At 37.4% G+C, this 27698-nt stretch overlaps 1 protein-coding gene and 1 pseudogene across 6 annotated transcripts in view; both read left to right on the top strand.

Moving 5' to 3' along the window:
• The window catches only part of CRPPA (CDP-L-ribitol pyrophosphorylase A), a 407209-nt gene that overhangs the window by 79405 nt on the left and 300106 nt on the right, over window positions 1-27698 (top strand). For 5 of the 6 annotated variants that reach the window (XM_078059331.1, XM_078059332.1, XM_078059333.1 and 2 more), the window contains 2 exons: window positions 17798-17902; window positions 24697-24742. The exons of the other annotated variant lie outside the window; for it this stretch is intronic. In XM_078059331.1, the coding sequence (XP_077915457.1) occupies window positions 17798-17902; window positions 24697-24742 (151 nt within the window). The remainder of the gene's footprint in view (window positions 1-17797; window positions 17903-24696; window positions 24743-27698) is intronic. 6 annotated transcript variants of the gene reach the window in all.
• Window positions 6886-8144, top strand: LOC118518746 (Y-box-binding protein 1 pseudogene; annotated as a pseudogene).

The following is a 27698-nucleotide window of genomic DNA, read 5'->3' as shown; positions in this document are numbered from 1 at the left end:
TTGTAGGCATTTCCACTATGGAGATAAAAATGAGGCCAACATTAGAATTGTTTTTTGACAACTCAGTTGTTATATAGTGGACAGATTACACAAGGAAAATGAGGTTAGAGATTGTGTAATGGAGAGTGTACTAGAGGCAAGGGCCAGTGTGGTATAGGGAACGCAAGGGCCTAAGCACATCAAAGGCCGGTGTGATGGCCTGGAGCCTTTGCTGTTTGCCAGGGGCACACTGTGCTGATCCATGATGCACTCCACAGAACATGCAGGGAATGTGCAGAAAGTGATCTACCCACTGGGCTGTGTTTTTACTCCCTTGTTTGATACCTGTTGATAACAAATAAAATCTCAACTCCTTGTAGGCTAAGGGGATTTTTAAAAAATTCCTTAGAATAGGATGTTATCTATTAGAGAAGAAATAGTGCAATCGAGGTGTCCTAGATCTTCTAGTGTGCCCAGGTGATCCTGCTATAATAATTTTTTTCCAGTCTGTAGCTGTCTGTGCTATGAAGTTCGTCCTGCCCAGGGTCCACAGTTGAGCTCTCTGTGGGTGAGGGACAGGTATGCAGGTCTTAGTTCATTCTCTGCTCAGCAAGGCTTTTGTGGAGATGTGTGTTAATATGCATGTTTGATATAATACTTTCCTTAGGATGTATTACATATATTTGATAGACTGATTTAAAGACAAAAAGGTGTTTGTTTTCATCATCCAGCTTATGAGGTGTAACATTGCCAGGATATTATTTGGTATCTTCAGTGTGCTCTTTTTTATTTGCATCCCTGTCCTGATTGTGTTCCCTTCCCTGCTATTATTGTGTTTAATTTTGTGTTAATAATTTTCTTGCCTTCCTCTATAGTCTTAACATATAAGTAGAGTGTTCAAAAATTGCTTGGTTTTGGATATTTTTATAAAGAGAGTCATCAGACTTGTAATATTTCTCTGTGACTTTTTGTACAACGTCTTTGAGACTCCTGTTGCATATATTTGTAGTTTCTTACTTAGAGTTGCTTAATATACATAGACTATTCATCGAAGTCTTCCTAGTTGGTAAATTTGTAACTTTTTCAGTAACTTAGTTTGCCATTGCTGTATCACTGGTGTGTAATAAAATATCTACAAACATGGTGGTTCGACGTTAACCAATTTATGCTCATGTATCTGTGGGTTAGCAGAGGTTCTGATCTTGGACTTGGCTAGATAGCTCTGTTTTGGGGTAGCTCTGCCTCACATTGCAGGTGTACATAGGCTGGACAGTTTCCCATTCTTCACCCTTCTTTGACTAGCTGTTTATCCAGGAATGTTCTTTTATGGAGATGGCAGAGGTATAAAAGAGGGGAAACATGCAAGGTTTCTTAAAGCTTAGATTTGCAACTGGGACGCTGTCACTTCTGCCTCCTATTGGATAATGCAAATCATATGGCCAAACTTGCAGTGAATTCATTTTCTCCATTCTCAGGCTTTGGCCATCATGGACCTGTTCTCTGTCTCTATAGTTCTTTGCCTTCTAGAATGTTATACAAATGGAATCATAGAAGTATAGCCTTTTGTGTCTGGCTTATTACAATAAAGCATAATTTTGAGAGTCATGCTGTTGTACAGAGCAGTCTTTTTATTGATGAAGAGCTTTTTGGGGGTTAGGTTAGTATTCACCTTAGTGGCCTACTGTTGAGGAAGCTTTAATTCCCACTCTAAGTTATGACTTGTATCATGATAGAGATCTGAAAGAACAGAGTTCATAAAAAAAGAAGCTACAGAGTTTCATAGATAATGTGTCAGTTAAGAGTTAGTGCTGAGGGAACTACACTGAAAAGTGAAAGACTTGTAAAGATGTTAACTCTCATGGGAAATGTGAGAAAACTAGAGACAAGGCTGAAGATGCTAAATTATTACAAGGAGTGGGCCAGAAGGAGGCTACTGTACAAGTTGTGTAGAAGGTGGGTTAATTTTAAAACTGTACTTCCAGTCAGTAAAGGACTTCAGGTAATGTCTAATTTAAGTTTAAAGCAGATTGTTAAAGTTTTAACTGCTTGCACTGAACTCCGGTTCTGCAACTTACACAATGAGTCAATTAAAAGAAAATAATCTCTTGACATGATAGATGGTTCTCTTCAGTTATCCCAGCTTATAAACTACCTCTGATATGCGTGGGATCTCCTTGTGTTAAAATTGCCTGTGTGATTTTCCCCAGCCTTTCTGCTCCTTCTCAGTGCCTATAGTATTTAATGCCTGGTAAATTTTCCTTAAGTATTTGCTTAGTAAGTGTATAGGTGTTCTTCAACTTTTCTGATTATTCCTTTCCATGTTTTTCCCTGTGAAAGTTTCGTATATATATTTACAACTTCTTAGGAGTATTTTTACTAGATACCCTACAGCTAACTTATATCTAACTGATGCCATTAGCTTAACCAATAGACCTACTCTTTTTCCCACTGTCTTTCAGCTTGGGTAACAATGTCACCAATCCTGTAGCTACTGGAATAACTTGTTGCTTTGGATTCTCCCTTCTCTCTGTTTCCTGGACTTATTTCAGATAATGATGATCTTTTTGCATTCTGGAAGTGGCCTTGTAACAGTTTTCTTTGCATAAATTTAAAGCTGTCTTGTGTCTGGGGTTGGATAGTGATAAAGGGTTTCCATTTTTCCCTTAGTTTATAATGGGATTAGATAATGAATGCATGTGTAATTTGTCCAGTTCATGTGTTTCTGGGCAGTATTCTAATCTTAATTTTATTGCTAACCTTTGATCAGTGTACTTTTCCAAAGATGGTCCATAAGAGAGAAGAATAGAATATCCCAGTGAAAGTTTTTAATAGTGCTTGACAATATTTGATTGTGAATGTCAACAGAATGACTAAAAATACGGTTTTAGAATTCCTGGTGAAATTCATTTTCCCATGTTAACTTTTCTCCCAATTTATCTGAAAGCCAAAACGGAAATAACATCTTCTAGGTAGTGGTCAACTGATACATATGGATGGTATTTGTCTCTAAGTTCACAATGAATTTCCTTTGGGTAAGGTTGGCAAAAATGTAATAAACTGGACAGTTTTGTTTTTTAGTTGATAGGTACTTGAAAACCTCTTAGGAGTATAACTATGTAAACTCATTTAAAAACTTGTACACAAAGAAATCCTGTCCTTAGCCAGGTCATTTGTGCTTTGTTTCCTGAAGCATGAGAGTTGTTTCTGTATTAGCAGCCTCATATGGGCTTAGTCTGAAATTGCTTATTTATTCATAAAATGATCTGATAAATTGTAAGAACCAAGCTTCTTGGATAACTGTCTCTCGTGCAATTCTAGAATGCATTGCATAATTCAAACAATGTAAATGTATGCAAGATGCTTAAAGTTTGATTTTCAGATGATAAATGGAATGCAGGTGTTCATTGTTTACCTAATTGTAAGATAGGCTATTTTGTTTCTACTTGAAACATTCTGAGCATGGATCTGTAACTGCAGAGTGAGAAACCTGTGCAAGCATGCCTTTGATTTAGTTTTTCTCTAATGTATATATTGTTCTTTGTTGGGCAAACTTCCCAGGCTCTCTTGCAAAAATAATACTGTGAATGATGTTAAAGCTGGAAGGATAGATAGGTAATTGGATTATTTGTAGCTATGGACCATGACACAATTACCATAAAACAATGGATCCAAATTTCGATGCGTGTTATAGAAGTTCAAACTTGTGGAATCCTTTCCCAGAAAATAACCACATTATACACAGGATATTTTATTCAGAGGTTTTTCAGTCCCTCTGAGGCCTATTCATTTATCTCATGTTAACAACTTTGCTACATTCTCATATACTGTTTATGGGAATATAAATTGAAACCACCTTTATGGAAAACAATTTGAAATTAAAATGCACATACTTCAGCTTCTGGGTAAAGATAACTGACTGAACACTTAGATAATTTTGATCATTCCTGAAACCTGATTTAAAGCTAGTAGAAAGCCAGGGTGCCTGGTGGCTCAGCCATTTAAGTGTCTGCCTTCAGCTCAGGTCCTGATATCAGGGTCCTGGGATGGAGCCCAGTGTCAGGCTCCCTGCTCTGCTTCTCCCTCTCCCTCTGCCCACGCCTCCTCCACCCCCCCCTCCCCCCCGCTCATGCTCACTCACTCTCTCGCAAAATCTTTGAAATAAAAAAACAGAAGTGCTTAAAAACATAGACCCACAGAATAAGGAGAATAAGAGGGGACAATGGTAAACCATTAGCTAGAAAGTAGGTGAATTTAGTAGTAACTGGCACATTAGATCTGAAAAAGCTCAATTAGAAGAGTGGTAGGGAAAGCTAGGAATTGGAATTATCCACAGTAGAGTTCCCCAAAAGTTGAGGGTCTGGTAGCACCTTTAGAACTGAGTGAAGGGGGGGATATGGAGGGTTCACTGAAAACTAAGAAGCAGTCTGGGGGTGAAGTATTCCCTGTGTCTGGGGAAAATTTTGGGTACAGTTGATGGAATGAGTGCCTTGCCTAAAATAGTGACTCACAGACCTTGTGCTTACTATTGGCTGAATGGGGAAGGCCATGGCCCCTTATCCCGCTCAGCAGCCGGTATCTTGGTGGCTTTGCCTTTCCCTCTTGGTTGAAAACCGGAAGAGTTTTGTTTGGAGAATCTGTCCAGTCTAAAAATAAAGACCTAAAACACTAACTTCAGAGGTTCCCCTGTAAGCATCTTAACCCGGTCACACTACAGTAAAGCTTACTGTTCACAAACTCCAACTCTGCCCTCATTGGTTAATATCTCTTGAATCTTCCCCTCTTAAATAAGGGCTGACAAGTATTACTGGACCATCTAAAGAATGTACTTACTGTGGAAGATAGAGACTGAAACAGGAAAGAGTAACGTGGAGGATGCAGCAAATAGGCTGGGAAAGAGAAAGGTTTTAAAAGTTAAAGTCATTACAAAGATCAAGTTATTGCAAACAGGAAACAAGTTCACAATGCTTAAAAAAATAAACATTTAGAGAATAAAAGATCTGGGATAAAAAGCAAATCTGAGAAACTCTTTCCCAAAGGACAGAAGGAGGAAATACAGGAAAGGAGAGAAAATTAGAAGTGCAATCAAAGAGAACCAATAACAAATCAATAACAAAAGTTGTCAAAAAAGAGAAAATAAAGGGGAGGAAATGCCAAAGAAATGAGGCAGTAAAAAGCAATTTAAAAACTTAAGTCTTAGGCTCCCTTTCTCAGAAAGCTATTAGAGGATTGTTCCATAAAAATGAGGTAGTCATTCAAGAAAGATTACATGGGATACAGAAGAGAAGAGAGAGATGACAGCAGAGAGATGTAGATTATCCCCACAATGATGGTATAGGGAGATTTTAGAATGATAACTGTGTGACTGGCAGAGGACAACCAGTCCATGTTGAGAAAGCTCAGAAGACTACCAAGGGTGATTACTTCAGGAATACAAAATTGGTGAAGTGCCTTGTGTCTAAACATCTGGAGAGTAGAACTAAACAAATACCTAAGTGTTAGCTGTTGAATGAGTCCTAAGTATATAGAAAACTGAACACTTAGTTTAGAAGGTAAGTTCTAATTCCAGGGAAGACAAAGGCTTGTGAAAGAAAGGAATTCTAATCTATGACTTAGCTGGGAGGAATGTTTACATAGTGATGTAAACACTCAGTACTGATTTAACCAAAATTATGACATTGAAGGGATGGGGAATAGTAAGTACTAGTGTGTGTTGTGGTAAGGTTGGGAGGAAAGGGGACAAAATTAATTCTTCAATAGATAGCCAGTTCAGAAGATAAAGAGGCAGTATCATGAGTATGTTCAGAGATACGTTGTGATAAGTAGGTTAGTTGACCCCAGTTTTTCGGTCCTCTGACACTATTCTACTCACGTGCCCTTGCCATGGCCTCTTGGTGAGTGAAGTATATTTTCTTGGTTGGTCATTCTGGATTGGGCCTCCTACCTTGCTTTGGGATTTTTAGCGGACATGATTAGGCAGAGGCTTAAATATGACTTGCTGTTGGGCTGTGGTTCCAGTATTGCCATTAAGAAGGCATAAACTGGTTGGTTGCAGCCCCTCCAGTTTGTCTTGCAGAGGGTGACCAGTAGGTCAGAGCTGCTACAGCCAAGTCCCAACACTGCAGCTAGAAGCACAATTGTCTCAGCCAACCCGCAGCTTTGGTGAGTGAGATGGAAGCTTATGACTACATGCCACCAAGATCTTATATTTGTTCTCCTGCAATTGTTGACTGTTACACATGGAAACGAATAATAAATTAATCACTTGAAAGAAGGAGAAATAATTGCATCTGGGGAAGACAAATTACAGTGAAGGGGGTGAGATAAACTATTTTGTAACAAATCTTATGGGGATATTTGGTTCTTCAAACTATGTACGCTTAAAACTGATAAAAATATGAATTGAAAATTAAGGGAATAAAACAACAGGATTGATTGGTAGTTGGAGTTCATAAAGGAGATCTAGTAGATAGGTAATAGATGGAGGCCGCTAGGATGCTAATAATCAATTTTTAATGCCTTTGATTGTAGTTTCTTGATTTTTTTTTTTTTTAAGGGCAGTGTAAGAAAATGGAGGTTCTCCTACCAAGATCAAATGGTAGTTTTATAGTGTTGGGTGCCTCAATGAGTTAAAAGGGCAAGTTTAATGTGAGAAGAGAGTAAGAGAAATGATAGATTGGAGGTCCTGGCCAGATACTTGAGTTGTGGAAATTAAAAATGTCAGAGGAGCCACAGATAGAGGTTAACTCAAGTTGACAAGTGGCTGCCAAAGGGGAGAATAGGTATGGGGGACTGGCAGAATGGGTGAAGGGGAATGGAAGGCACATGCTCCTAGCTACAGAATGTGTAAGTCACTAGGATGAAAGGCACAGCATAGGGAATATAGTCAGTGGTATTGTAGTAGTGTCTATGGTGACAGATGGGAGCTACACTTGTGATGAGCAGAGCATCATCTATAGACTTGTCGAATCACTGTTGTGTACCCGAAAGTAATGTAACATTTTGTGTCTGCTGTACTTGAATTAAAAAAGAAAAAACAAAAACAATCAAAATAACGGTTCAGTAAGGGAAAAGAAAAAAAAAAAAGCAGCTTTGCAGTGTTGGATCGGTAGGGGGAGCGGAGAGCAGACTCCAGGTTAGTTACCGTCGCACCCCGGCAGGAGCCGCGGCCACCCAGCAGCTGGCCCGGTCACCGTCACTGCGACCCTGGGCAGCGAGGCCGGGACCCCCCAGCGGCCGCCACCACCGCCCCTGATCGGCGCTGCACACATGAAGACTGGGAGCATCGACAGCGGCGCCTGGCGCCAGGGACGACAAAGTAATCCCAACGAAGGTTTGGGGAACAGTAAAATGGTTCAGTGTAAGAAACGGATATGGTTTCATCAGGAGTGACACCAATGAAGAGGTGTTTGTACACCAGACTGCCATAAAGAAGAACCCGGGAAGTCCCTTCGCAGTGTGGGAGATGGAGAGACGGGGTTTGATGATGAAGGAGAAAGGGGTGCAGAGGCGGCCATTGGGACAGGCTGTGTTGGAGCTCCAGTGCAAGGCAGTAAATATGCAGCAGACTGGAACCATTATAGACTCTATGCACGTGGCAGTGGTTGTCTACACAGTTACCAGCAGAATTACCAGAAGAGTGAAAGCCGCGGGGAGAAGGAGGGATAGGAGAGTGCTCCCAAAGGCGGGGGGTGGAGGAGGCGGGGGCCCCCCACAGGTCAAGCTGTACCAGCGGTTCCCACCTTCCTACAGGCAGAGACCCTCTGGGCGCCCAGCCCCTGTATTCTGGCCCTGCTGTGCAGGGAGAAGTGGTGGAAGGTGCAGACAACCAGGGTGCAGGAGAACAAGATTGACCAGTGCGACAGAATGTGTGTCGAGGTTATGGACCACGATTCCGCAGGGGGCCTTCTCGCCAAACACAGCCTAGAGAGGACAGCAATGAAGAACATAAGGCAAATGGAGGAGATAAGACCCACGGTCAGCAGCCCCCTCAGCCTCCCTACTGCCCTAACTTCAATTACTGATGCCGAGGCCCAGAAAACCCTAAACCACAAGATGGCAAAGAGACAATCTTTTAGAAATGAGCAAAAGATTGGAGCTGAAGACCTAAGTCCTTGCTGTTTGCCCATTGACCAGATAAATGGAACTGTCTGCATTATCTATGCAGCATGGGGTTTTTATCATTTTTACCTAAAGACATCTCTTTTTGGTAATGACAAATGTTTTTCTCAAAAATGCCTTGTTTTTCTCAATACCTCTTTAAAGGTTTTTAAGTAGTTTTATATCTTATCAAGTTAAGATTTTTAAGAACCTCATTTTTAATTTGTAATAAAAGATTATAGCTTTTTTTTTTAAAAGTCAAATGGCAAGCACCTGTTAATAAAGGTCTTCAGTAATTGTCAAAAAACCCAAGTTTCTAGGATTGATTACACTGAGTAGTTGTTCAGGTGAAGATAAAAGGTCAAAGAAGCTTCTAGAGGATTTGAAAGTTTTTGTGTATAAACTTGGAATTCAGCCAGTGTAATGTCACTAGCTGGAATAAAAAGGAAGACTGATTGGTGTGCCTAAAACTGCAGAGCCCATGAGGTTGTGAGAGATAGTACTATGAAGATTAGAAGATTTTGCCAGATGGCATAAATTCTGGAAGGATAGGACTTTTTCCTGGAAGAACAGTGGGGATCTGGAATGTTAACCCTGACTTCAAGCCCTGTTACCAAGTGGTGGTTGGGAAAGGTAATAGATTCCACTTGAGAATGTTGTCAAGCAATTGGTATACCTTCCGATCTAGGAGGTGAAGAACCTGTTATGTAATGTGTATTGCAGCATAACAGAATGTTATAGTAGAAAGGGTAGGGAAGGAGGTTAACTTTGGGGTGAAGATCCATGAGGAAGGACTAAAAAGTGTGGGAGGTTTATTACTTTGGTATTAGTCATAAAACTTTATTACTACACACAGTAAAACAGTAAAGAAATATATACATAACAAAAACCTTCAACTATGTGTAATTTACAGAGTACTTTAAAATGGGTAGAGACTGTCCATTAATGGTCACAATTGAGAATTCATAATAGTTATACACACTTTTCTTATTTTCTCTTTATTCTTACTATTACAATCCTAATTTTTCTCAGTTTTCTTGATGAAAACTGGGTGTAAGGGAAAGCAGAAGGGAAAGATCAGTACACATGGTCAGAGCTACTCCAATATTGGTACAAAGGAGATAGGACTTTACATAAACATTAGATGTTATCAAAAAGCTTCTGGCTACTTACTAAATCCCAATTTGTATAGTTAACTATCTAAATTCATAAGCAATATCCAGACTTTATCAAGGAATAGCCATAAACTAGACACTGAACCAGACACCTCATGGTCTGTTCCTTTTAATAATTCTCATTCTCCATTTCTCAAAATGGAACAAACTGAGGAACAGACTACTTAAATATCTTCTCCACAACTTGCATGTGGAAAGATCACAGTAGGGATCCAACTGACTCGATTTGACTTCAGTGTCTATGCTCTTAAACCGTTGGTAGAGGACCTCAAATTCATGAGAATATACATATACTTGCATCAATTCAGCAAACCCATTTAAGGACTTGTTATAAATTTTAATATACAGTTTGCAAATTTCAAATTTTAAAACAACAAATTAAAAATACCTTACATTTACTATGATGACAGAGTTCATATTTTGTAATACAGTAATAACAGTTTATGTGTATTTTCAACTTTGATGTTCAGATTTTTAAATTAAAATTTTAAATAAATTTTCTGCAATGTAACTATCACTAGAATATCAGATTGATTTGTTCAAAGTATTAAATACATGTGTTTTGAAACAGAATCCTGAACTTGGAAGCATTCATTTCTTGGGAATTCTGGTGTTGCATATAACATTACATTATATAAATGTTATATGAATTTTTTTCAGTGGGATACACAAGGACAGTGTACATGTACCAAGGGTAAAAAGAGAACCTGCGTGTCAACTCTGTCCCTTTTTCTTCCTTCTTAGAGGCAATTTTTCCTGGGACCTTCCAAAGAGATTCTATTCATTCTTAAACTATGTCTGTGCATTTCTTTACATTTGTAGGTATCCCTCCTGAGAAGACCCAGTGCCGCCTTTTACTTGGTTTCTCATTGTGCTGTGTGCATAGCAATCATCTTGAGACTTGACTTGACTACCGTGTTAGGATATCCTGCTTTCTATATCCTAGGTCTTTAGTTGACCCATTATGCCCCCAAGTTTTGTGGAGCATCATGTCCTGAGAAAGAGTGCATGGGGGAACTTCAGCTTTCCTATGCCTGTGAAGAGCTTAGAAACTGTCACTCCTTTCTAAGAACAACTAAAAAGTTGAGCAAACTGAAAAAATCAGCAACTCTTTTTAGATCCATCAGAAGTGAGGCCATAGGGCAAACTGCTGTCCTCACAGACACAAGTAAAAATAAAATACTTTGAACTAAACACAAATGAAGACACTTACTTTGAAATACAGCAGAAGCAGTCCTTAAAGGGAAATACATAGTGTTGAATGTACATAGTAGGAATGAAACAGCATCTAATTGATAATCTAAAATTCCATGTTCGGGAATCAGAAAACTTAAATTCCAAAGTAAGCAGAGAAAAATGGTAAAAACTGGAGCAGAAATGAATGAAATGGAAAACTAAGACAAAAGTCAAACCCAAATGCTGGTTTTTGAAAAGATTAATGGAGTAACTATACCACACAAAGAAGAGAATACTCAAATTACTAACCCAGACAGGGAATAGGGAACATCTTTATAGAACCGATAGAAATTAAAAGGATAAAAGGAATAAGATGAACAACTCTGTCCTCAAAGTTGATAACCTAGATGAAATGGAATGATTACGTGAGAGAGACAATCTGCCACAACTCACATGAAAATAGACAAACTGAGTAGGCTTATGTCTATTAAAGAAATAAAATCGGGGCACCTGGGTGGCTCAGTCAGTTAAGTGTCTGCCTTCGGCTCAGGTCATGATCCCAGGGTCCTGGGATTGAGCCCCACGTCAGGCTCCCTGCTCATCGGGAGCCTGCTTCTCCCTCTCCTCCCCGCTTGTGCTCTATCTATCTCTGTCACTCTCAAATAAAATCTTTAAAAAATAAGTAGAATCAATAATTTTCTAAAATAGCCTGAAGTCCAGATGCATTCGTTTGTAAAATCTAACATGTTTAAAGAAGAAATTATTGCAGTTCTCTGTATTTGCCCATAGAAGATAGAAGCGGGGGGGGGGATGGCTAACTCATTCTGATGCCAGCCTAATAGTAAAAGCAAACAAAGACGGATAAGAAAACAACAGACCACTGTCATGAACATAAATGAAAAAATCATCAACAAATATTAGCAAGTAGAATCTAATAATGTATGTAAAGAATTAAAGACTTTAGCCAAGTGGGATTTATCCCAGGTATTCAAGGCTAGTTCATCTTTAAAAAATCAACTACAGTACATCACATCCACAGGCTGAAGAAGAAAAAAAATATCTCAATACATGCAAGGAAAGTATTTGGCAAAATCCAGCAGCTATTCATGGTAAAATCTTAGCAAACTAGAATAGAGGGAGTACTTCCTCAATTTGATAAAGATTAGGCACAAAAAAATCTACAGCTAACATCATACTTTTTTCTTTTTTAAATAGTATTTTAGAGTGTGAACACAAGTGGGGTAAGAGGCAGAGGGAGAGGGAGATAAGCAGACTTCCTGCTAAGTGTGGAGCCCAGTGTGGGTCTCCATCCCAGGACCCCGAGATCATGAGCTTAGCTGAAATCAAGAGTCAGACGCTCAACAGACTGAGCCACCCAGGCGTCCCTGCTAACATCATAGTTAATGATAAACTGAAAGCTTTCTCACTAAGTTCTCACAGCAACAAGGCAAAAATGTACTCTCACCATTCCTTTTTAACACTGTACTGGAATTCTTAGTTAAGAAAAGGAAATAAGTACTCTGGGAGAGGCAAAATAAAACTCTCTTTGCAGATGACATAATTGTCTCTGAAGAAAATCTAGAAGAATTAAACTAGAAGTAAGTGTAGAGAAGTTGCATAATTGAAGGTTAATAAACAACAGTCTACCGTTTTCTTACATAATAGCAATGAGCAGGTGGAACTTGAAATTAAACTCATCTTTTACATTTAGTGCCCCCAAAATAAAATACTTACAAATCTGCCCAACTATGTATTAGATCCATAGAAGGAAAACTACAAAACTCTAAGCAAAACTGAAGAATTGAAAAAATTGAGATCTATTCTGTGTTCATGAATAGGTAGACTTAATATTACCAAGATGTCAGTTCTTCCAATGTGGTCTATAAAATCAAAGCAATCCCAATGAAAAACCCAGCAAGTTTTTTGTAGGTGTAAACTGATTTTAGAGTTTATATAGAGGAAAAGATGCAGATCAGCCAGTGCAATATTGAAGAAGGATAAAGTTGGAGGACTGACACTATTCAACTTCACAACTTACTGTAAAGCTACAGTAATCAAGACTGTCTAGTAGGTGGAAGAATAGACAAATCAATCAGTGGAATAGAGTATAGAACCCAGAAATAGACTGTGTAAATGACAGATTTTTGTCAAAAGAGCAAAGGAAATACAATGGAACAAAGATAGTCTTTTCAATAAATAACAGTTGCAACAAGTAAACATTCACATGAAGAAAATGAATCCGGACACAATTTACACCCTTCACAAAAACTCAGAAGGGATCATAGACTTTAATATAAAGCAAAAAACCACAAGACTCCTAGGAGAGAGGAGAAAAGTTAGTTGACCTTGGGTATGGTGATACTTTTTAGATAAAACGCCAAAGGTGTGATCTACGAAAGAATTGATAAGCTGGACTTCATTAAAATTAAAAACTTGGGCTCTGCCAAGGTCACCCTAAAAAAATGACAAGACAAGGTAAAAGGTGGGAGAATATACCTGTAAAAGACACATGTGATAAAGGACTCTTATCCAAAACATACAAAAACTATTAAAACTCAACAATAAGAAAAAAAAACTCCATAAAAGGGTAAAAAACCTCAATAGGTAGCTCAACAAAGAAGATATACGCATGGCAAATAAGCATAAAAAGATGTTCTGCACCCCATGTCATTAGGTAAATGCAAATTAAAGCAATGAGCTATCACAACTCATTTATTCAAATGGCCAAAATTTAGAATGCCAACACCTAATGCTTGTGAGGATATGGAGTAACAGGAATTCTCATTCATTGCTAGTGATCGTGCAAGACAGCATGTTCACTTGGGAAGACCATTTGACAGTTTTCTTATAAAACTAAACATATTCCTATCATATGATCCAGTAATTGTACTTCTTTGTATTTACTCAAATGAATTGAAATCTTATGTTTACATAAAAACCTACATGTGAGTGGTTATACCAGCTTTTTTCATAATTGCCAAAACTTGGGAGCAACCAAGATGTTCCTTGGTAGGTGAATGCATACGTAAATTGGTACATCCAGCAAATGCAATATTATCCAGGGCAAAAAATGATCTACGAAGACATGAAAGACATAGAGGAAACTGAAATGCATGTTATGTGGGAAAAAAGTCAGTCTAAACAGGCTACATACTGTAAGAGTACAAGTACATGATTTCTGAGAAAGGCAAAACTATGGAAGCAGGAAAAACTTCAGTGATTGGAGGCAAGGAGTAGAATGAATAGGAGTTGTAGAGAATTTTTAATGCAGTGAAAGTACTATTTAGGATACCAAAACAATAAATATACACTCTTATACATTTGTGCCAATACTTATAAAATGTAAAAACACTGAGGGAATCCTAGTGTAAACTGTGGACTTGGGGTGATAATGATGTGTTGGTGTAGGCTCATCGATTTTAACAAATGTACCACTCTGGTGTAGAATTTTGGTAGTCGGGGGAGCTGTGAGTAGATGGGGATAGAGGACATGTGGAAAATACCTGTACTTTCTGTTCAACTTTGCTAGGAACCTAAAATTGCTCTAAAAAGACAAAGCCTATGAAACTTGGAATGAAAAAGACTACATGGGAACTAAAATTCTGTTGAGACCTTCAGTGTTTGTAGAAATCCATATTCTATCCTCCTGTGATAAATAAGTTTTCTTGAAGTACAGTTTTATATGGACAATCATTATCCTCAAAATTATGGAGAAACTGTTCCTTTGTTTTTCTAATTTTCATTGTTGCTATTAGGTCTCAACCAATTTGGGTTCCTGCTTTTTAGGAGACCTTTTGCTGTTGTTAATTGGGTTTGGTGTATTTCATTCATTAGCTTCTACATGCTGTGAGGCTTTTTAATTTGGAAACTCATGTTCTTCACTATTGTAATTTTCTTTTTAAATACTTGTCTCTTTCTCCAACTCTTTTTGTTCTTTCCTTCTGGTTTTTCTTTTTTCTTTTTTCTTTTTCTTTTTCCTTTTTTTTTTTTTAATAACATTTTGGACTTTGTGGTCACTGTTTTTTTTTTTCCTGTATTTTCTCCCCTTTTAAATATCCTATTTTATGAGTATAAGCACTTTCTCACTTATCATACTGAAGTCTTTTTTTAACTGCAGAGTTCCTCCAAAAGATTTTATGTTTTGCCTTTTTGACCTTGCATTTCATGTTAGTCTTGGGTTTCAGTTAAATCTGGGGTTTCTGCTCATGCTTATGTGTTGGAGACTGATGGGAGTTGGTGGGTTTCATAGGTGGAGCTTTTTGACTTTGAGTTTCATTGTAACATGACTGAGATGGACTGTATTTGGGGACCTCTGACAATAGTATACTTAAGAGTTTCTGCCTGGGAGGAATATTGTTTGGCATTCTTTTGGGCTGCAAGTTTAGGGGGGCAGAGGGTTCTTAGAATCAGTGTGTGTATGTTATGTGATCAGTGATATCACTATGATTCCCATGCTGGATAATAAAGATAAAAATTTTCAGCCATTACACACTGAATTGACTTTCTTGATTTAAAATCTACCATTGTGCTAGTTGTTTTCTATTTGTTCCATATGTTCTGTTTTTCTCTTTGCCTACCTTTGTATTAATTTCTCATTGTTTAATGATTCTGTCTTACCATTATTGATTTATCTTTAACTTAAAAATGTTTAGTGTATGCCTTGAGTGTAGAACGTACATGTAGTCACAGGCACCTTCAAATAGTAATAGACTGTTCATGAGCTCGTAGTAGTAGGTTACTGAAGCGGAGCCTGCAAGATGTAAACACTCCTGTTGAATATTTGACTCCCAGAGGTTCTGTATTCTCATAGTCACCTCCACTCAGTACTTAGCAGTGTGTTGAGATTATCCATTTATTTCTTCTTACCTGCTTGTATGACATCTGCTGTCTCTTGTTGTTGTGCTGTACTGTAGGTGAGCTGGTGATGGTGTCCTCTCTGTCCTTGGGGGAGGCATGCCTTTTCTTAGATTTAAGGCTACTTGGTCATCTTGTGACCTCAGCTATGGTGGGTACAAGAAAAAGTTATGCTTTTGTAGTTTATATGATTTTTCTTCAGAACTAAACATTATTTTTTCCAGCTTTCCATATCTTATACAAAAGTAGAAGTCATCATCAGTGTTATTGAGAAATGCAGAAATTCAGAATTTAACAGGTTATTAAGCATGTCTTTTTTTTGAACTTCCTGCAAAAGTAAAATTTTTGTTGCAGAAATGACCAAAACCCCCCATAAATAGTTGTAATAGTAGTCTATACAACAAATGACAAATTCAGGCTACTCTTTCTGCCAAGATTGCTCAGCCTGTTTCCAGTATATATTTCATATATACCGGACCCAGAGTTTTCTGTGTTTCCCATTGGCTCTAGTGACTGGTATCCTAAAGACATCATACACTTTGTAGGCTGCTGCCATCTTGCCTGGTACAACATGTGATTGTCAGGAGTAGAGCATCAAGTAATTCTCTTTTCACCACCTAAGATAGGAGGGTGGTACCTGTTCTTGTGGTCTCCTCTCAACATGTACTTAGTGAGCACTTTTAAGGCTTTCCACAAATGTGTTAAATATCTTGCCTCTGAAAAGAGTAGGAAGAGGGCTATTGCTGGTCATCTTTGGGATTTGACCATGTATTAAAGAGAGCATTCTGTTGACTGTATATAGATCTCAAATACTGCTAAATGAGTATGTACAAATGCGGGAAGTACAAAGAAGAGGCTTAACATTTGTCTTACTTGAATATAACTAATGTTGATAATGCTTTTTAAAAAATTACAGTGTCTAAGAAATATGTTAAGTAGCGTATCATAAAAGAAGATTTAAGCTGAGAGACCATTCTGGTCAATTTGGGACTATGTACATTTGGTGGTTCTATTTTCTTGTCCATTACCTTAACATACCATTATAGTTAGAATTTTGAAATCTCTAGTACAGCAAAACAGCCCTGGAAATGGGTGCTAAATGTTGTACTGATATTTGTGGCCTTTCTGCAGCCTTCCTTACCTGGGGATGTTTGTTCTAAAACATAAATCTATCAGATGTCTGAAACTTCTCTGTTTGTATGCCACCTTTTGCCCTAAAGGTATACCTTTCTCCTACAATTTTATTCAGTCTTTAGAATGAGATCAGAGATCATTTGCTTTGAAAGGCCTCTATAATGCCTTCGCACAGAATTAAGTATTTTATCTCCTGGTCTACTTGCATCTATCATAGTCTGTTGCAAAGTATTTGTTCAAAATCAGCCTCTTTTTTAAGATATGAGTCCTTGGGGAGCCTGGGTGGCTCAGTCAGTTAAGCGACTGCCAAAGGCAGTCATGATCTCAGTCATGGTCAGGTCATGATCTTGGGGTCCTGGGATCCAGCTGAGCCCCACATTGGACTCCCTGCTCAGCAGAGTCTACTTCTCCCTCTCCCTCTGCCCATCCCCACCACTTGTGATTTCTTCATCTCTTTCTCTCAAATAAATAAAATCTTAAAAAAAATTAAAAAAGATTTGATTTCCTTGAGGACCTAATACACATTGCATTTATCTTTTAAATGCTGCTCCTTAATATAGAGCTTGGATATGATCAGGACACAGTATTGTTCAGCTGAATTGTATTGGTCATTTTAATGGTTTTGCTAAAAATCCTAAAAAATGTTGCTTGTACTTTATTAAACCTATGAGAGGCCTTTCCATTTTTTTTTTTTTTTTAAGATTTATTTATTAGAGCGTGCAAGCAAGTGGGGAGAGGGCCATGGGGAGAGAATCTCAAGCTGACTCCCAGCTGAGCATGGAGCCTGATGTGGGACTTGATTTCATGAGCCTGAGATCAAGACCTGAGCTGAAACGAAGAGCGGGAGGCTAAACTGACTGAGTCACCCAGGTGCCCCAGGCTCTCCTTTTTTGTCTAATAACAGAATACTGAACTGTTTTCATGTTCAAAATCAAAATATAAATTTTTAAGACATATTGACAAGTAAAATATTAAAATGAACAAAAGCTATGATTTGCAAATATTTTAATATAAATATAGCATAGGGGTTGGAATTGGATGGATACATATATTTGTTAGATAAAATCCTGATACAAAAAAACTTCAGCCATACTTTCAGGCATTTTAGAAACATGTTTGGAAAAGTAGCTTATAATAAAAAAAAGTAGTCTATTTATTTGACTCCTGAAACTATTGAGGAAGTTCAAAACTTAAGATTTCAACTTACCTACTTCCTGTATCTTTTGACATTTAGGGCATAGGGACAATTATTATGGAACTTGATGAATCAGTACCTAATCAAAGATTTTTTTAGTTCTCTAGGCCCTTCCTTTTATATATTGATTATGAAATAAAACAAAGTTTTACTTAAAAATATATTTGAACTTATTTTTTCTACCCAGTGTAGTGACTATGACTTGGAATTTGGAACTGAGTGTTTGCAGTTGGCTCTAAAATATGGTCACATTAATGCCAAACTTGTGGAAGGATCACCTGACCTCTGGAAGGTAAGGAAGTTTGCATTTTGCTCTGGATCTTGGCTGTGTTTATAGGTCATTCTTAAGACACATTCTGCAAGTATAAACACTTTCCAGGTGCTTAAGAATATGGAGAGGTAGTATAAAAATGCTTGGTTTCATACTCATTAAATATTTTGAGGTATAAGGGTATGTATGTATGTATGTATGTATACATTAAAGGCATTAAGAGTTTTACTGGGTTTCCTGAGCATCAAAGTATGTATCATTTCTATTTCTTGGTTTGCAGAAAATTCACTTTGAGATAATTTATTCAAACAAATTCCATTTTAGCTGATAAAATGGTTTTATTCAATTTTTTTCTTCCCTCTCTATATATTCTTACATTCAGTTTCCTTAAACTCCATTGGACTGAGGATGAAACTCAGCTTTCCACAGTAGCAACATTTCCTTCCAGGCCCTGGAGGGTGGTAGCTCCAACTTAACTGGGTTCAAGAAATATCTGCCATAGTTCTGACTTAGTGGGATGGGTGACTGGACCCACTTGGTGGCCCCAATGAGGAGTTAGACTCTTGAATATAGTAAGGTTTGACTCCTAATGACCAACTTCTTTGTTTTTGAGGGAATGAAGTAATTAGAGCTGGAGTGTTTCACAGTGTGGCTTTCCTTTGTTCTGAAGGTAGAGATGTATTGAATTGAACAGTGTTTTCTGAAAGAGGGTAGGGTAGTTTTATTTTTTGAAGTGTTGCTGCTTTTGAAATACGGGATGAAACATATATTTCATATATATAGAGAGAGCTTGGATATATATCTCTCTATATATTTATATATGTATTTATTTAAAGATTTCATTTATTTATTTGACAGAGAGCAGGAAAGCAGGGGGGAGCAGCAGAGGGAGAGGGAGAAGCAGGCTCCCCACTGAGCAGGGAGCCCAATGTGGGGCTCAATCCCAGGACCCCGGGATCGTGACTTGAACCAAAGGCAGACGCTTAACCAACTGAGCCACCCAGGTGCCCCAAGGGATGAAATCTTTATAAAGCATCCACCTAAATCTGATAAGGAAAGATTCATCCTAACTCTAAGATGATATGAACCCAAAAGCATATTTCCTCATTGACTTAAAAATAAAACAGAAAGCCCTATGAGTTCATTAAGTGTTCTGTACAGTAATGTGATAGGCCTTGCCCTATGCTAAGATTGTCTCATACATACTTAAAATGACTGAAATTACAAAATTACAAAATATTGGTATGTCTGGATTATTGCCTTACACAATACTATTCTTTTAAGGATATCCGAATGTCTTCAACCCAGCAGGCAAACATTTTATTCATTTTGTGTATCCTTTTCTGTCTGTGGCTCAGATGGTAGTAAACATATTGTGAGGACTATGTTGTTTACCAATTAGATGTTTTGTTACAGATCCTCACACTCATCTCTGTACAACGCCTTTTGGCTATGGGCTAGACTTAATTTGCTGGCAACGGGAGATGAAAGTGGAAACTCACAGACAAGTTTTATTGCTGCTCACATGTTCATTTAATACTCTCTGGCCTCATTTTTGATGTTGTAGGGTGTGTGGTGATCTTTTTCTGTGGGTGTTCAGAGCCTTTTTGAAACTTGTCAAGCCCTCTGAGATGTGCAGAGAGGAAAGTAACAGATTGCTCTTGAAATTTTCCACTTGTTCCTCACAAATTTATTTCAATTTTGTTTTAGATTTTTTTTTTTTTTAAATCTTTTATTTCACTGCTTTCTCCAACAACACAGTATTAGTATTAGTTCTCACGTCTTGGTGCTCTGCTTCCCTTTCATGGGAACCAACTGTAAGTGCACTAAGTCAGGGATTGGCTTTCCCAGGACTTCTCCTCCTTTACAATGTTTGAATAATGGGACCTTGGATTTTAAAAGGGCATAGAATGGATTGGGCAGAAAGTCTTTCAAATGGCAGATAGGAGTTCTTTTCTGGTACCATATTTCTTCTGATAATTGAGGTGAAATGATTTTGAGTGCAAGTATTGCAGTTTTAGGGTCCTTGTTTCCTCTTTCTGCCTCCTGTCTCTCATCATCTTCTCCCACCCCCCTTTTTTCTTCTTTCTGATACTTTCCTAGCTATTGGTATAGCCCTCTAAAGCTTCTTAATGACATTGTATGAATTGTCTTCAGTATAGGCTCCTCATTTAATTTTGTGGTCTTGGCATTTTGTAAGGATAAAAGAGTTACTCGGTTTCTGTTTAAACCAAAGCAGTAATCTATACTTAGAAATTAGTGTTCTAATTCTATACTAACACCAAAAGTGCTACCATTTTTAAAAATTTGGATCTGAAAAAAGATTTAGTACACTGAGGCTAAAACCAGTACTGGACGCAGGTAGCTGAGCCAACTACATGGCTCATGATTCATAAATCTTGAAACGGTGAAAAATGCATTTCATGAGGCATTTTACTACCATAAAAAGTAAGGCAAGGGATGATTCTGAAACACAGATCCAGGATACCTTCCCCTACCCCTCAGAAATCAGGGAGTTCACCCCCACAGTGGTATGAGGAATGACTAGAAATGTCTCATGCCTGCATGTGGGACTATTTGAACTGCCACCAGAAATCCGGGAGGGTTATTTTATATTTTACATACTTTTTTTTAGAAGTAAAGCAAGAAATAAATGTTCAGAGTTATGCCATACCTCATGCAGTGGCTCCTTTGGGGCCTGGAGGAAACATTAATTGTTTAAAATCACCATGCAGGGTAGAGGACAACCCCCACTCCTCATGACAAAGACTAACCAATCATGGAAGAGAATAGGACTGATTTCTGGGATAGGAATTGGCTCTCATGCTTTCCCTGAAGGGTAGTGACTTGCCAGACCTTGCCAGACACACTGTTATTTGACAAAATTTGACCCAGCGGACATAAAAACTTCCATTCCTTTAATTTATAATTGTACCATATTTTTGTCCCAATATACTTAAATACTTGCTCACTTTCTACACTATACAGAACTAATTGACAGGCTTTTTGTTTCTAAATTTACAACTATCCTTAAGGCATAAAAGATTATAACCAGGTATTGAAGAAATTAAACTGTTCATTGTCTGAAAATACTTGTTTAGGAGGAGTTTCTGAAGTGTTTGAAATCATCCCATATTCCTGACTTTTCAGGAATCCTTTTGATGGGAACTACTTTTTTTTTTTTTTCTTTTTCAGATCCACGTGTTATGGCATCTTTGTTTAAAAACAAAAACAGGGATGCCTGGGTGGCTAAGTCAGTTAAGTGTCTGCCTTTGAGTCTTGGGATCGAGTCCTGCATCGGGCTCCCTGCTGCTTCTCCTTCTGTCTGTCACTCCCCCTGCTTGTGCGTGCTCTCTCTCTCTGACAAATAAATAAAATCTTAAAAAAAACAAAAACAAAATAACCTCCCTTCCTTTAAATCTGAAAAATAGAGTGTGGTAACATTGTTTCTTTTAAGAGATTTTCATCTAGTCTAGAGGAAAGAGATATTTTCTAGATAGACCTAATTGATGAAATGGAAATAAAACAGATACATCCCCAAATCTAAATTTGTGTCTAATAAACATACTATATTTTGTAAAATTTAATATTTTCTGACTTCTAATTATTGGAGCTACATACTCATTTTCTTACGAGTTAAAAGATAGGAAAAATGGGGACTAAGTGTTGTCTGATTCACGTAAGATGGTGGCCAACTGAAGGAGGCTCTGAAAAGTCTGTTACTATATTGTCAATACAGAGTGACACAGGTAGGTGTGATAGTGTGTGGAACCCACCTTGAGGCAGCTGAGGGAGGCCTGGCCTCAGAGTCAGAAAACTCGGTCTGGCTCTGAGTTTCAGGTTTCTCTTGTATTGAATATTATTTTCTTTTAGTTGCACACTTGACTCAGATGAACTATTACACAGAAGCACAAAGAAAAGAGACAAAAATTGAGCTTAACTAGGTGAGGGGCAAATGTGGGGCCCTGAGCACTGGTCTTGAGGTGGCTTCTGAGCCTCTACTGAGCAATGTGAAAATAAGTGAGTCAGAGGATGGAGGGCTCTCTTCCATCACTAAAGGGTTGAATTTTTTTTTTAAGTTAACAAATTTTCATAATGTATTGTGCAAGGTCCAAGGAAAACTACAGATCATACTGACAGAAGGAAATCAACTTCAAACTGATTTAATAAACTTTTGAAAATTAAGAAAAATAAGGAAAGGGCAACCCATATTACTGTAAAAGTTTGACAGAAAAAGTGTAACTCATCAGTTCAGAATTGCAACATTTTCCAGTACTGTTCCCTTTGAAGTACGTTAACTGTTTCAATTAGGAAAAAATAAAGCTATTTTTAAACGCAGTACTTTACCAGTTTGTGAGAAACATTTTGTACTTAATTTTTCTTAGATCCGTGTTTGGTGAGAAGTGGGTTGAAGTATTAAATAAGGCTTTATGTGGAAGATATTAGTAAACAATAAAAAAAAGCTTTAATCTGTGTGTCGTAGGTATCCACAACCTACAAGAAAAAGTAGACAAAAGGAAATTTAGTAGTCTTTCCTGATTATACAGTTAATCATAATAGTGGAGAAAGGACCTTTAGTTGATTCTAATAGGTAACTTAACCAAGAGTGATTGCAATGTAAAACTGTTTAGTCTTGCAGGAATGCTAGAAAAGGGATTTTAGGAGTTGAGACCAATTTTTCCTTAACTTAAAAAAATTCATCATTAAGATATCTTTGGGCAAAGAAAGTAGAAGTTACTTTCACAGTTGCTCTATTGTGATTTTGAATGCAGTTTCATTCCTCAAAGCCAGAAGGAATACAAAATGAATAACGGTAATTAGGCCTCTTCCTATTTCAGTTCTGAGTTTACCCGATACAGCAGAAAATTATTAAAGAAAAACACTATTTTCTCATTTGAATTACAAGTATTGAAGCCTGATTTTGGTGATCTAGTTAACTTTGGGTTTTTGAGCAAACAGAAGAAAAACTTTGATGGAATTTTTACAGGAAAATTTTTCTACGAAAATACTGTTTCCACAGGTTAAGGAATTTTACTTATTCTTTTCATTGCTCTCTCCCCAAAACTTAGAACAGGACCCAAAACAGAGTAGTTATTTCATAAATATGTTTTGAATGAATGAATGAGATCAGTATATTGTTTAATTTGGTGAAATACATAGCATGGACCTTTAAATGTCTGTTTTCTATTTTCTGTCCAGATACTGGAATTTCACTGTGGATCAGTAACTATAGTACTAGTTTTGGTTGGCATATACTTGTTTTGTCAGTCATATAACAATGTCATACGTGACTTCAATAGTTTAGTTGAAGGCTCAAGCAATTTTCTATCTATTTTTTTTTTAAAGATTTATTTATTAGAGCACGGGAGTGGGGAGGGGCAGAGGGAGAGAGAGATCGAGAGAGTCTCAAGCAGACTCTGCCCTGAGGGCAGAGCCTAACGGGGGCATAGGGGGCAGCTTGATCTCATGACCCTGATATCATGACCTGAGCCAAAACCAAGAGTCAGATGCTTAACTGACTGAGCCACCCAGGCACCCCAATTTTCTGTCTGTCTTACATGTTAGGTATTACTTGAATTGTCAATTGTAGGGTGATGTTTTGCACCAGCCGTTTACCAGCCAGGATAAAGGCATAGCAGGGGAATCTAATTTTGGGTAGAAGTGCCCTGAGCAACTTGAGCCGAACAAAGTTTTTGTATAAGTCTAGTTATGAGATAGTCTGAAGGGAAAAAAATATGAATTATAGGCACAGAAATGTACTCACTTGGTAAGTACTTTTCAAAGTGGGTTTTTAGACCACTTTCATCATAATCATCTTGGCACTTTAATGATGAACCAACTCCTAAACTTACAGTACTTATTAATACAATGCATTATTTTTTAGGTTTTTCAGTTCTGACATAAGAACTGATTCTGCATTGCCAAACACCTGACATATTCTGTACTTGAGCTCACAGGATATGTTGTGGGAAATATCTGCCCTAGGACTATGGCAGGTTACAATTAGAAGGAGGATGCATGATGTTCACGAAAGATAATGATTGTTCTTATGTACATGAAGGTATCCTCTAGTCCCTGTCGGATCCATGTATTAATAAAAAACTTGAAAGGTGAACCTTATCTACATAAAGATATCTACTTCCTTCAATTGAGAAGGAAGTCCCTCTTGATGTGCATTAATCTTTGAGAATTATCTTATTTTAACTAAGAATGCGATTTAGTGATTTTTGTTACACATACTTTTTCTTCCTTCCTTACAACATAAAACTTTACTATTAAACAGTAATAACCAGTAGTACTAGTACTTTTATTTAAACACTACCACATTATCTATGAAATAATACTTATATTAATAAGAGTTTGATAACCACGGCCACATAATATCTCAATTTACAGATCCAAAAACCAGTATTCAGCAATTTGCAGAAATAAAATGTATCTGAACTTGCTAATGTTGTTATAATTTAGAAATTGTCAGTACTGGGGCGCCTGGGTGGCTCAGTCGGTTAAGCGACTGCCTTCGGCTCAGGTCATGATCCTGGAGTCCCGGGATCAAGTCCCGCATCGGGCTCCCTGCTTGGCACGGAGTCTGCTTCTCCCTCTGACCCTCCTCCCTCTCATGCTCTCTGTCTCTCATTCTCTCTCTCTCAAATAAATAAAAATCTTTAAAAAAAAAAAAAAAAAAAGAAAAGAAGTTGTCAGTACTATGTGTTTATAGTTTCTCCAAAATAAATCATTTCCTTTGGGGCATAATTTTATTGCTCTCACATTCCTTCCTACTCTGTTAAGTCTAATGAGGTTTGTTTGTCCTTTAGGTGACCTACAAACGAGATCTGTATGCAGCGGAATCGATTATTAAGGGTATGTTTGGCCTTGTGACTGTCAGTTCCTGTGTTTCAAAAATGTAAGCCTGTTCAGAATTTCTCATGACATTTTAAATCCCAGAATTCTCAGAAGTATAAATGCCTGCAGGCCACAGAGGTCTGTGATTTGTGTGTTTTTTTTTTTTTGAAAATAATTACATTTTGTGTTTCCTGCTTGTGAAATGTCACTTATTACTTATGTCACATTGGTTTTAATTTTTATAAAGGAAATACTTAATTTATGAAAAGTATGGGACACTGACACTATTAGAAGTAAAAACCGATTTTAATAAACTTAAGATACTTATTTTTACTAAGAGGTCTTGTTACCCACCCCCCCACCCCCATAACACTGCCATATCAGTACATGATATAGCATCTTTCATATGAAGGTATTTTTTCCCCCATATATAGAAATAAGACTAGATGATGTGTTAAATTCCTTTTCAATCTTGACAATGATTGCAATTTTGTTTTGTACTTTAGATACTGCATGTGTAATAACCCCTTTATCATTGTTTTCCATCTTTAGGCCTCACAGCTACACAGAGGTAGTTTATGTAATAATCAACAAATATTTGTCATTGTGCTTAACACTGTACTAGGAATGTAATGATGATGCACAGGGGACATTGATTGCCTATTTTTGCAGCCTCCATCATTTCAATTAGGGTTTCTGAACCTCAGCACCCTCGGTATTTTAGTCCAGGTAATTCTTTGTTGCAGAGACTGTTTTGTCCATTGTACGTTGTTGAGCAATGTGCCTGGCCTATATTCACTAGATGCCAGAAACACTGGTCCCTCCCTCCCTCCGTCCCCATTGATGTGACATCAGAAACACTGTTAGAACTTGTGGTCCTGGCAAAAATTACAGCGTCGATCCTGAACCAAGTATGGGGCTTCACAATCTGTTACTGACACCTTTGAAATAGATGAAGGGTAGATCTGTGTGCTCAGGTTTTGACTGAGAGGTGAACTTGGAATTCAGACTTGGAAGTTGAAGAAAATGTTGAGTCTGAACTCTGAATGCATCAATTTGTTAAATAGGTTTTCCCCCAAAGTTTGAATAATCAATTGGCTTCACATTCACAAAACTGAAATCTTTTCTCTGGTCATGACATTGTATATTTGTAGTCTATCCTCAAGGTTTTTGTCCTTCAAGAATATTGTGTTGCAAACCACTAATGTACCATAATTTATACATTTGTGTATCCGTGCATGTAAACAGATGATCTATAGCTATAAATCAAAATGTTGACATGTATTTACACATCAGCCAGGCATTGTGTAAACATGACTGTGGAGAAGTTGGCTAAACCATGATGTGGTTGGTTACGTTCTCAGCAGAAGGAAATAGAAAACTAGTCTGGTTTCCATACACAGTCATACCTTTGTTACCTAGGTACAATGGACAAGACCTATTTTGTGAGTAGTTGGTAAGGGCTCCTACTGAGAATTGCGCACATTATATTTGCCTACAATTTATCAGAGCAGGCTTCTTATAAACTAAAAGCCTGCATTTTAACTGTACTTGTAATGACTATAGTTTTGGAAATTGTATACAGAGAGGAACTGTTTTTCTTCTGTAACATGTTTTAGTGTGCTATTTTTATTTTTAAGCATTTAAAAAGTATTCTTTTGTTATCAGGGAAAGTAATCTGACTGGATATAAATGGCTGATCAGTCATCTCCAAAAATTTCCTTATGCTCTAGGGTTTGCATTTCTAATAACTTTCCAGGAGATTGTGATGTTGATCATATACTTGGAGGGCCACTCCTCTGGGGCCTTCCCACTCTCAATGTGGGCCGCTAGATAAACAGCATGGTGATTACCTGAGAACCTGAATGCAGCATGTGTGGCCCCACCACATTAAATCAGAATATGCGTTTTAGGCAAAACTCTGGCTGATGAGTTTGTACGTTAAATTTTGGAAACATTCCTCTAGGCTGCTCTTCAGTATTTCACAGCTCCTTTCTTTTTAGATAATATTTTTATTGCATTAAGGACTCTTACTGTGCTTTATCAGCTCCAAATGCTTGTTTGCTTACCTGGGATTGCTACCTGCCTCTGTGATGTGCACTAATGCTATTTCTGAGGCCTGATAGGAGAAACACTAGGCATAGGCAAATGAACACCCTTGGATTTTTTAAAAATTAAATTACAAAATAAAATATATATAGCAGATTGTCTGAGCTAGGTATTTACCAGTTTGCCTGTTCCTAGTAAATGTTCAAAGTATTTTTCTAGGCACTACTGTAACACAGTATTTATTGGGTACTTACTTTGTGTCAGACATTGTGTTATATGTATCATCTCGTGCTTCTCCAAGAACTTAATGATGTAGGTCATGTCACCGTGTCCATATTATTGGATCATCAAGGGTTCTAAGCAATTACTGATTTAAGAAGGATAGAAAATAAATTCTTAACTACAAGTTTCTGTCTTTGGTAGTTACCTCTTTTTACAGCTATTACCTCTTTTTTTCCTTAAGCAGAGATTGTTTAGATTGCCTTCTCTGAAATCCTTGACCTATATATGTTTTGAAATTTGGAATATTTATATTTTCAGAAGTTAATGCAGTACATGACATATTAAGTCACATCACCAGTGGGATTAAGGACCTTGCAACATAATGAAAATTATAATGCATGAATGTTTACATTCAGTACAGGAATAAAGACTGTAGAACCTCTAGTCCAAGTTCAGGTCTGATTTTACCACCAAATTTATATATGAAAACAATTATTAAATTTTCTATTTGGATTTCAACGTTGCCCATAACTTGGTGTGAACCTCTTTTAGACTGATTCAGTGAACTTGAGAGGATGTTGTCTTGCTCTTTCTTTTGTTTTTATTTTTTGTAGTATCTAACATTGAGTTTAATGGAATGTAGTTGTATGTTGTAGGGTACAGCTACATTTTTTTCCTTAGAGTTGAAAAAAATTTAAATTAC

Source organism: Halichoerus grypus, chromosome 12, assembly GCF_964656455.1.
Source record: "Halichoerus grypus chromosome 12, mHalGry1.hap1.1, whole genome shotgun sequence".
Classification (NCBI taxonomy): domain Eukaryota; kingdom Metazoa; phylum Chordata; class Mammalia; order Carnivora; family Phocidae; genus Halichoerus; species Halichoerus grypus.
This window is presented reverse-complemented; position numbering and strand designations above follow the sequence as displayed.